General features: G+C 39.1%; 1 protein-coding gene across 1 annotated transcript in view; it reads left to right on the top strand.

Moving 5' to 3' along the window:
• creb3l1 (cAMP responsive element binding protein 3-like 1) overlaps positions 1–12,227 on the top strand; it is a gene marked incomplete at its 3' end in the record, with an annotated part of 48,729 nt that overhangs the window by 28,688 nt on the left and 7,814 nt on the right. The window contains exons 4-8 of the mRNA XM_083897317.1: positions 5,294–5,448; positions 5,546–5,627; positions 5,889–6,082; positions 8,934–9,080; positions 9,835–9,893. Coding sequence (XP_083753443.1) covers positions 5,294–5,448; positions 5,546–5,627; positions 5,889–6,082; positions 8,934–9,080; positions 9,835–9,893 — 637 coding nt within the window. The remainder of the gene's footprint in view (positions 1–5,293; positions 5,449–5,545; positions 5,628–5,888; positions 6,083–8,933; positions 9,081–9,834; positions 9,894–12,227) is intronic.

Raw genomic sequence — 12,227 nt, 5'->3', positions numbered from 1 at the left:
ATCGACCAATCGGGGGGCTGTGCTTTGCGGGTGGGGCTCTTTTCAAATTTAAAGAGGAGTCTTCCACCACCAAGAATGGGGAAGTGCAGGAGTATATAAAGAGAAAGAGGTTCGCAAAGAAAACATGGGACACTAAGGAGACTGAAGAGAGCAGACAGAATTGCAGGGCAGCACAAGGTAAAGGTTGAGGTGGCAAAGGCCAAACAAAGGGCGTATGCTGACTTGTATGCTAGGTTGGAAAATAATGAGGGAGAGAATGATTTATACAGGTTGGCAAAACAGAGAGATAGAGATGGGAAGGACGTCCAGCAGGTTCGAGTGATTAAGGATAGAGGGTGACGTGTGTTGACAGGTGCCACAGAAGTAATGGGAAGATGGAAAGAGTATTTTGAAGAGCTGAATGAATACAGGACAATGAACGAGAGCAAACGGTAGAAGAGGTGACTATTGTAGACCATGAAGTAGCAGAGATTAGTAAAGGTGAACTGAGGATGAAGCGTGGAAAGGCAGTTGGTCCTGATGATATCTGTGGGGGTATGGAAGTGTCGAGGAGAGGCAGCAGTAGAGTTTCTGGTTAGACTATTTTTAACAGGCTCTTAAAGAGTGAGAGGATGCCTGAGGAATGGAGAAGTGTGATGGTGCCCATTTTTAAGAATAAGGGAGATGTTCAGAATTGCAGTAACTATAGAGGAATGAAGTTGATGAGCCATACAATGAAGTCATGGGGAAGAGTAGTGGAAACTAGACTGAGAGCAGAAGTCAGCATTTGCTAGCACCAGTATGCAGCTAATTGTCATATACATTTTTGTCTACAGTTGACAAATCATTGCAGCTCTTTTTTAATGTTACTGTTTAATCGGTTACTGCTATGCGAAATATGTCTGTTGTGTTGATTTATTACTCATTTGATCAAAGAGAAAATGACTACGAAGATCTCTGACCATGTTACTAAGAGCAAGTTCATGCTTGTCTATGTATAGTTAACTGGAATTAGTCCAGCTAATACCAATAATCAAATCAATTTGTAACATCGTAAGAAGAACAAGAAAAACTGTTAACATCTCTTTAGGTCTGTGTTTATCTCTGTAATTGATTACAGTGTACGTTTGTAGCTAATAATGAGACAAGCTACCAGCTCTTTGATGGACACACACGTCCACCCCCCTTTGCTTCTGCCCAACACACACACACAGCTTGTAAACTCAGAGCGTTTTACCAGCACGAAGTTGCCCGGAAACCATGGGGTGATAAAAATCATGTTTGCGCACACACACACACACACACACACACACACACACACACACACACACACACACACACGCGCGCCTTGTTAAACTTCCACTGCTCTTGTTCCATACACCATTTTGTTGTGTGTGTTGTCACAGACATCAAAGTGTCTGGTCTCATGTTCGTGTTTATAGAATAATTTTTTTTTTTAACAAAAAAAAAGACACTGTCGCTCGTGAAACACCTCCACAACGGTCATTCTTCTTCTGCGGTTCAATGTACGCAACCGGATGGGCCCGGACTAGTGCCCGGAGCAGGAGGATCTGCTGTTCAGGAGAACAGCTGTTTACGTAACTGGACCAGGTTTTTTCAGAGATCTCTCTGAGCCCGAGATTACAATAAAACACAGCGTTCTCAGCAGTGACTGAACTGTTTGTTTAGAACCTTCAGGGCTTCATAAACAAGGTAATGACGCCGATACACACTAAAAACAGTGTTAATTGGAACTTCCGGTCTATGGGAGCTTTAAAGAGGACCTAGACCGGAAGTTCCAATTAACACAGCCACTGCTGAGAACACTGGGTTTTATTGTATTCTCGGGCTCTGCAAACGGTCTGAAAAAGCCTGGAAATGTTACGTAAGGATCACTGAACAGCGGATCCTCCTGCTTCAGAGTAGTTACAAATACAAGTACATGAGGGCAGGCTGATACCTGATACTGGTATCAGTATCGGTGCATCCCTGAAAGAAACTGACAATTTGACACCTTCAGAAGCTGCTTATGGGGCCTGCTTTATAGGCTGACTCTAGATTCTACATTTACCATTATGCAATTTAGTTGTATTTTTCTTGAGTGGGTTAGTGGTTCACAAACTTTCTGGAGAGGAAAAAATATCACTCCACTCCATGTGGAATATAATAAGTTGTACAATTTGCCCAAACAAGCATATGCAGATATTTGTCAGGAAATACCAGCAAGTCAGTTTGAGTCTTTATCACTGTGTTACTTGCTCCAATGTGACTGCACAGAACTGGGCTGCAGGCTTGATCGTGCCACTCTTTATGCTTGGTTTTGAGTCTAGATCTGTACTTAAGGATGTGGTGAGGGGGAAGGAGCCCTCTGCTCTGTGAGTACATGCTTCCTCTCCACATCAATTGTCTTCAGGGTTGTCATGTCTCTGTTTCCTTCTGGGAAGGTTGTGGGTTTGATTCCCAAATGAGTGCATGGCAAAACTGTAGTGTAAAGCAGTTATGAGGGGTCTAGAAAAGCATCTCTCAAAGGTGAGTTCAACTGTGACCTGCAGCTGCAGAAAACACATTTCCTCAGTGCAGTTTACCGAGCTAACTCTGTCATCCTCTTTGGTGAGAGAACCTTAAGGAGACATGACCGTCTCTCTCCAGTGTTGAGACATTCACTGTGTCCTCCCACAGGAGTGGGATGAATCCTTTCCTGTAACAGGCTTTTCAAGAAGTCCGGTGGTGGTTTGGACATTGGTTACCAAGCTATGTGGGAGTCGAGGCTTTCCTTAAACCCAATGTAGAAATTTGGACTGTACAGTGAAATTCATATATAATAGTAAGTTTTGCAGTAAAACTAAACAATATATACATTACAATACAATATTGTAAATTATCACCGACTGTTAAAGGTAAATAGTTAAAGGACAGGAAAGCAGAAGCAGAATGCCATGGCTTAAATTAAGAGCATGGAATAAAGAAATCAATATATACTATATCTTTTAGTGCTACATTTGCTTGATCTTTAGTTTTTTTAAGATGTCCAAACCAACATATAAGTAATGTGAAAACAAGACACATACTTAATAGAAGCAGAGTATTACATTTTTCAGGTCCTCTCCCTAACCTAACCCTAACCATTTTGGTACTATTCCTATTGGGAACACAACAATTATGTAGCTTGGAAACACAGCTAAAACTGCATGGTTGTAACTTTAGACTGTGAAGTTGAATAACACACAGTAACATTAATGTTAAATACCAAGACAACTCTGTCTATATATAGCTAGCTAGTTAGTAGGGCTGTAATCAACCAAAGAAACTCTTGGTCAACTAAAGCCCTGAAATTTCGACTAAAATTCGACCAATCGGGGGGCTGTGCTTTGCGGGTGGGGCTCTTTTCAAATTTAAAGAGGAGTCTTCCACCACCAAGAATGGGGAAGTGCAGGAGTATATAAAGAGAAAGAGGTTCGCAAAGAAAACATGGGACACTAAGGAGTCCCGTCAAAAAAGGAGACAAGGATTTATTATTATTTTTATTTTTTTTAAAGAAAAAAAAAAGCATATACTATCTAAGAAGTCAATGGGTTTTAAGATTTGAAACACGGATAACTCTATTTATGGCCACTGACTTATATTTCAAGAACAGAATAAAGCATTTGTCGTTATTGTCATTGTACACATACAAAGGAACTGCAGAAGACGAGGTGCATCGCTTGGTGCATGATGAATTGTTTGCATGGCAAATAGAAGTACAAGATGTTAAATAAATCTAGAAGGAAAAAGACATGAAATTGACATGAAAGTGAGTGTGTGGACAGGTAAATTACCTACTCATGTTTTAAGAGACACTGTGAGGGAAATCTGTGAGGGAAATGAATGTATGAATTGGATGTAATTATGACTTGGTCTTGACTTGAGTGAATTTTCAGTCTGATGTTGTTACACATTCAGGTGTATTGACATTAAGCTTTTATATGTGTGTTTTGGAGGAGGCAGAGCTGAATATATAGGAATGAGCATATTCGTGGGGCAGCTCAGGTTGAACAGTTTTGCAAATATAATTACATTGTTGTATTTTTCAAGTTATTAAAAACAAAACCGAATCCATGGCCTGACACACAACAAGCACAAACGCATTTCACTTTATACAAGTGTGACGTGACACATACGTACATACACATACGTGACATGTGCCATAAAGTAGAATCTTATAGTTCTTTTGTGGCACGGACCTAGAACTAGAAGTTACAGTACACAGTGCCACTGCAGGTGATGCAGACCTGCTCAGGTGATGACAGAGGTGACCCTGTTATAAGTTGCTGCACCATTAAAATAATCTTGGAGACATTATTTGAAGGTCGGAATCATACACCGTGTCACTAAGAATACGTTGATGTAATCTTTTTTTGTGTGTTGTTGAAATTTTTGTTATTTTGTCATACAAAATCATGTGTTTTTCTTGTAACTAATGTATTTTCTGTTCAAACATTGTTTGGCATTTATGATGAAGAATTATAATGATGTGACCTCTACACTCTTCACCAGCCTCGTCATCATCTTAGCCACTAAATAGACCAGAATGAGCACTGACTTGTTCCTAAAAATACTCAATGCAGGTCAGAGTAGACCAAACAATGTCAGACCTGTGATGACGCTTTTAGAAATATATTGTCATTGTGTTTTAATGATCCGCCTTCAAAGCTGTACTGTTCTTTAAAAGGCTACAGCAGTTTCTTTTCTCAGGATGAAAACTAGGGATGTGCTGCCGGTTCAACCCATCTTTTTATTTTATTTCAGGGTAGACACATACTCCCTGAAGACTAATTATGTAGCGCAGTTGCCAGAGCACCATCGTCCAGCAGTGTGTAATAACCAGCCTCGTCAGGAAGTGCTCACATGATTTGTGGACGCTCTTTTAAAGTGTGATTTATAAGCATCGAGTTATTTCCCATTGGAAAGACCTACAGCAAAGCCTCCCTGAAGAGGAACACAGTTTTATCTAAAGTTGGTCACCAGTTGTATTTCAGTTATCAAAACTCTGTATCTGTATACAGTGAGGTGTGTGTTTTCATGGCCGTAATGGCAGATGTGTCTTAACATAATTGCTGTATTTTGTGAACAAGACCAAATTCTCAAATAAATATAGCGTTCATAACTGGCTTTGAATGTGCTACAGAGCTGTTTTTTCTCTTTTTCTGTATTTTATTAATCCCCATAGGGAAATTCCTCTCTGCATTTAAACCCATCCCCCTAGAGGACACTGTCCAGGCCTTTTAGCAATAGAGATTCATCATAATATAATTTGGCATTCTGTCTTTCTTTTAAGAGTTTGAATGGAGCTTCAATCAGGACCTGTCGGCCATCTTGGTGAAGCAGGAGGAACCCGATGTGGGTCAAAGATTAGATCCTCCACCTATGGAAGGTCCACCTCTCATATTAAACCCTGCCCCCCCACACAGAGGTTCAACTTGGAAACACACGGTTAGCATATATGAAATAATGAAATATGAAATAATGTTCAAAAGCATTCAAAAGCAGTGTGTTCATCAGTTTCACTGTTTGTGTGTTGTGTTTGCAGGAACACAGTCAAGGTGAAGTGAAGCCTGTGGCAATAAAAGATGAACCCAGGGAGAGTGGACAGTATCTCAGCGTGCCCAGCGGTACATGCAGCATAAACTTTACACTGGTGACACAATTTAAAAGCTCATGATTAAAACATTAAAATGTTTGACAGTCACACATTTAGCAACCTTTTTCTCACATAGATGCTGCACACCCAGGTCAAATGAAATCAAAACTCCTCCTAAAAACAGAGCAATAACAAATATGAATTGCCCGGACTTTAAAGAGCTGACAAACTGTGCATCTACACTATCTCTCTTTTTCACATTTGCCTCACATTGCCCTCTCACCCTCCACAGATGATGCTCTCCAGCTCCCACCCACCCCTCCTAGCAGCAACCACGGTGACAGCGACGGCTCTCTCCCTCCCTCCTCACCTCATCTCCACCTGCCGCCGTCCTCACCTCAGCCACAGCAGAGGCCAGGAGGTCGTGCCTCTTCCTCCTCCTCCTCCTCAGCCATCTCCTCTTCACCACTCCTTACTGCACCACATGTGAGTACAAGAGCAGATTGTAAGGCTGTCAGGGAGTAAATAAAAAAATATCTTATGTCAATGCACAGTTAAGTGGAGCTACTCAGGGTTTAGTCGAACTAACACAATGATTTGCTTTTTTCCCCTATTGTAAATGTCCTTTTCTGTCAAGCTCTCCATTCCTGTGCTGCACACAGGAAGTGATTCATTATGTATGTCAAGACAGATGAAGGCAACAGTAACATTTAGCTAGAAAAGTGAGATGACTGCAAACACAATGAATTGTCCAAAATAAGTTTCAGACAAGATAAATACTTCTTGTCCCCACCTACCCCTGCGCTGCTGCTGTATACACACAAACGCTCCCTCAGTCAGGTCTGATAGTAATGCTTGACGTCATCAACAACAACAAAAAGCAACAAAAGTTACGAACTGCAGCTTTAAACATGATATTTGCAGATTATATGACAGTTCGTGACAGATCGTTACAGACTTTGAGAAAATACTACAAATTTACTGTGTAGAGATGTTGAGAATTACCAGCAACCATTCTGGGGTAAATCAGTCCTATCATTTGTTGAATATATCCAAATTTTTGTGAAAATCTGAATATTCTGTGTTCATATTCTATGTTGTTTTGTTTCAGCAGCTTTCAGTCCTCTAACATGTGACACATATTTATTCTTGCACAATAAGGAAGTTCCTTATGACCATGTTCAATGTCTGCAAAAAAACAGATGTATCTGGAAAATACTAACATCAAATAGCAGAATAAATTTGACAGTCCTGATTTAACAATAACGGCACCATAAGGTTAAGTTGTGACAACCCAAAGGATAAAAAACAGCTGACTCAGGTTTCAGTACTTTTCTCATTAATCTATTTTTTCTTTTACAGTTTTTCTCAATTGTTTACACACAAATACTGGTACTTGAGACACAATGACCACATCAGGTAACTCATGCACCAACCCCATGAACCAACTCTGCTAAACTACAAGCACAATTCCTGCTTTACACTCAAATTGCAGTTGTAAAACAGACTTTTTTCAAAACACTACACACAATTCTCTTCATTTGGCACAATTTTCATGAAGAAAATCTCTTGTTTTCACAAGGAACACACTGTCATTCAAAATTCTAAAGTTAATTTCCCTACTATGCAAACTGACTCATCACATGGGAAAACACCTGTCACACAGGTTTACAATTTGCAATCAGTGCGTTAGCATAAAAGTGTTCTGTTTTGTATGTACACTGTGTACATTGTTTTTGTGGGAAATACATAGGAATAAAATATATGTGTTACTGTGTATTTGTGTGTTTTGAGTATAAAAACAATCCTTCCATTATCTACCACTTCATCCTCCACCGGAGGACATAGGGCGATCAGCGGGGTCACACCCTGGACAGTTCACCAGTCCATCACAGGGCCACATATAGAGACAAACAATCATTCACTCACACTCTCAATTTACTACACCAACTATTACACCAACCGTGGGCCCCCTATAAAAACAATATTCAAAAATATTTTAAACACTTATGTATGTACTGTCTGTAGTAAGTGTAACACTAAACAAAAAAAGGCCTAAGTCATTATGATCAATGGAGAAGAAGTGTTTTCCATTCATCATAGCGTTTTACATTGATCACATCAGTGTTCAACTGGTTCTTATAAATGTCTATTGATATGATGGTTTGTGTGTGTCATTTGAAAACAAAATACCATTTTGAGAAGAAAAAACATTGTTTTGAATGTAAAGTTTCATTTTGCAGGAGAATTGAGGGGTTATGCCCATTGTGTGTGTGTTTTTTGGATTTGTGTGTAGAGTTGTGAGAGCATGAGGCATGCTTTCAGAAAATGTGTGTAAACAATCGAGAAAAACTGTAAAAAGCGTCGGTGTCTTTGAATACACCCCTCATACCTCATACAGTATGTTACCCCAAGACGTGTCAAACTCAAGGCAAGATATGTCTGTCTTTCCTGCTCCTCCATTGACACACTTATTTGTACCACACATCAAGTTACCTCACCCATAAAATAACCCAACAAATTAAATGTAGACTTTGAAAACACAGATCTGAAACCAGAGGGGGGTTGTGAGGAGGCTCAGCCCAGTGAGGAAATCAGCTCAGACAGATCGAAATAGCATTACTATACTGCTGATTTCAATGGAAAATCATTCATAAATGATTTACTTCATAATGCTTGGTACTCCGATTGATGTGTACAACTTTGAAACAGTAGTCCAACGTTGATATTTAGCCCTTCTGAGGCTATTCCATGGGTAAATCAATTCATTTTATTTTATGAAAAAAGTATCTTAACATCTTGATTTTCAAATTTGATATCTGAATTTGTTTCTTCATTTAATCTAATGATAGTTTTTGATTTCAGCCCCTTCCGCAATTGAGTTTGACACGAAGATAAATTATAATACTTCCGTATAATATTTCCATGGTTCTCAAACTGTGGTACATCTTCCACTAGTGGTACACAAGCTTCATCTGGTGGTACTTGAAGAAAATCAGAAATACTGTTCTATTGTACAGGGTATAAAAAAACAACAAAAAAATTATAATAAATTATAAGGTGATCATTAGTCACCTTATTTATCGCTCCATCTTAATATAATTTCAATATACCAGTGTCTGAAGTGTATGTGAGGAAGATGAAATGATCTTATTTGGAATAAATCTGCTTCCTGCGAAAAAAGTATGCAGCTGACTTTGCTCGGCCTATTTGCACCACTGTTTTTTTAACATAGGCAAAAATGGTGTTATTTTAGAGCACTCAATATTTTCTCAGGTGGTACTTGGTATAAAAAGTTTGTGAACCACTGCTCTAATTATTCTGTTGAAATGTGCAGAAGCTGCAGGGTTCAGGACCTCTCATGCTGACAGAAGAAGAGAAAAGGACACTGGTTGCTGAGGGTTACCCAGTACCCAACAAACTGCCTCTCACCAAGAGTGAAGAGAAGGCACTGAAGAGAGTCCGGCGGAAGATTAAAAATAAGGTAAACACTGCACCTTTTCCCTGGGTTCATTTTCACTGATGGACTCATCATCCGAGTCACTGTCCAGAGATGAAAAAGGTGGAACTAAGCTGAATTTCGTTACACCAAAGCACCCGGCAGGTGCATCACACTTATGTATTTAATTGCTTCCATGTGAAAATTAAACCTTTTTAAAACTCAGGAATCATTTTGATCCTGATTTGTCATATCATCAGTTCAAAACCTTCAGATTCTTCATTTACTGTCATTACGTGATGCAATTAAAAACATAAATCTCACCTAGATTTCAGGAAGCACATCAACTTACAGCAACTGCATTTATATAGTGCTTTTCTCGTCTTGATGACCATGACTCATGGCTGCTTTACACTGCACCCATTCACTCATACATTCATACAGCACATTTACAGTATATACAGCGCATTTTCTATCGCTCATCTAGCAGCTGTTATATTTAACTTGCTTGTGAGTACTTTTTACACTTCATTTCTTTTGCGATAGGTGAAGGTTTTTGCCATAGGTATTTAAGACACAGAGTGGCAGCCCATAGACAAGCGGAAAGGGAACTTGGCTTGTGATAGAAGGGTTCCTTCTGTACTACCAGAACTTATTCCAATGTATCCACTTTGTGGAAGCTAATGTGACCCTAATAAAGAATAAAGAATAAAACTGTGAGTAATGAAAGAAAAAGAATAATGTCTGTGATTCTGTATTTAGTTATTAGATATTAATGTTTGTCTGTGTCTTTCTCCAGATCTCAGCTCAGGAGAGTCGGAGGAAGAAGAAAGAGTATGTGGAATGTCTGGAGAAAAAGTAAGGCTTGGAAATACAAAATCTTATCCGCTCCTGGTGGTTAACCTTTGTATCTATCAGTCTTTTTCAAAACGCTTTTAATCTTGTTGGTGTCCCCTTAAATCAGGGGTCTCAGACTCATATAATCTGGGGGCCACATGAGCTTCAAGTCTTTCAAATTAAAATGAGACATGTTACTAGTAAAGAAGTAATACAAACTGGTAATAACTCAAGAAATTATTTGTTTCTGACTTTACAGCTTGTCTGACTTTTTTTCAAGAAAGAACAGAAAAAAATTATCATAGTCATACTGTCACAGTCATAACAAACCATTAAAATCAGTTAAGAATACATAGAAAATAGATTAAAGAAAAAAATAAGTAATTCATATATACCCATACTCACATACGCATGCAGTCCCTTACAGTCTGTGCATAGCAAAGCATGTGATATACAGTGTTTCCCCTACCGTTATATTAGGGGGGCTGGAATAGTTCTCCTGCTCCGGGTCCAAGTACAGAAACATACAAATACTTGTTTAGTTGTTATATTGACTGCTTTCATTAAAAGAAACACATGAACACCATGATTCCTGTAAGTGTTCGTGTCGGTGTCCGTTTGCCCCTGTCTCGACAGTTTTCCTGACTGGATCAGAGCTGAGTGTGGCAGCACATGAGCAAAGCCATGTTTCTGTGAAGTTCACCTCCTCTCTCTACATCTAAAGCATGAAAGAACATCACAAGTCAATAGAATTTGCTGTCTTTTTCTTTCTGATTCTGGCCATTCCTTTCTGTGGAAAATCTCCAATAACCTGCTGAGCACATGGGTCACAGAGATGAAAATGTTGGCCTGTATTTATGTTTCCTTCATCACAAAAATGTAAATCGGCGCAGTCATTTAAAATGTTAGGTACAAATAGAGGTTCCTACTGGTGAAAGCAAAATGCCCTATTAATCCTGTTAGAGTAGAGAAAGAGAAGTGAATCAAGAGAACAGACGTGTGTGCAAACACAAATCCTCCTCTTTATGCTCTCTTTGTGTTTGTGTTTCATCTGTCAATGCAAAGAGTCGAGGACAGAATTACTGAATGACCTTTAAGAAAAGGAAACAGCATGATGACTTTACAAAGGAAATGATTGCCAACCAAAGAATAGATGAGGAGGATTAGAAAGTGAGCAAGGAGAATAGCAAAGATGCTGAATGATAAGTAAGTGAGATCAGTGCGATTAGCAGAGATGACAGACAGCGAGATAAAGAACAAGACTCGCTCTGGATGTATGGTTTTCAGTGGTTAGGAAATACAATTTGGAGAGAGAAATCAATATCTTGACTTAGGTAGCCCATGATCCTAAATTTAAACCACGGACAATTGACACTGTGTACAATGATTGACAGGGGCAAAATTAAAGACTTTCAGAATCTCAATAAGGAATATGGCTTTGAGGATATTGACAAATTTAGGCATCTCCAAGTTTTTTTTCCAAGAAAATTGTTATTACGCACCGCACAGGGAGCATCGATTTACAGCGAGTTATCATACTTTTTCTTTTTAGACCAAAGTGACATGTAAATAAAATGAAATGGGTTTTAATCATGTGGTAAAAAATCCTTTTGTTCCTCCTTGTGTTCCATGTACATTTACTCTCACACAGTGGCATCTACAGTGAAACTTACACCCTGGTGGAATCTCACAAGTGTTATCTTTATTTTGATACCAAGATAATTCACATAGAGCTTGTAACTGCAGAGATTTACTCTATTTAGTTTGGCCATGTCATTTTCGAGCAGGGACTCCAAAAAGACGGTCAGGGAAGAAGAGGTTAAGAGATGCACTGGGCTTGCTCCTGTTGCTCATGATAAAACAGTAATTAGTTTTAAAGTATTTTTATGTTTGTTATGTTCATTTATTACATTTGGGGATTCTTGCGCCATCCCATGCCACCCTGCCAAGACCTCCTGCCCCCGCTTTGCCACCCCATTTAGAATTTTCTAGATCTGCCACTGTGTAAGTCATATAAAAATAACACTGGGAAAGTGATTTCATTATTATATCAAGGCCTAGTAAAGAACAGAGGAACCTCCACATTGTATATTCCAGACAGATGGGTAAAAGAGAGAAGGACACCACTAACAGAAGAGGACTGGTGTAACATATATGCTATACAGCGAACCACCACAAGCTCCAGGATGTGGAAAGAATTCTGCTGGAAAAATATAGTCAGATTCTTTATTACTCCTGAAATTAAGAACAAATCCTTATCCACACAACAAGCATGCTGGAGACTGTGTGGGGAGCAGAAAGCAGGTCATACTCATATTTTCTGGGAATATACTAAGGTAAAAAAAAACTTATGTA

This window comes from Microchirus variegatus (genome assembly GCF_963457635.1).
Source record: "Microchirus variegatus genome assembly, chromosome: 1".
NCBI lineage: Eukaryota > Metazoa > Chordata > Actinopteri > Pleuronectiformes > Soleidae > Microchirus > Microchirus variegatus.
Note: the sequence above shows the minus strand (reverse complement) of the source record. Positions and strands in the feature narration are given on the sequence as shown.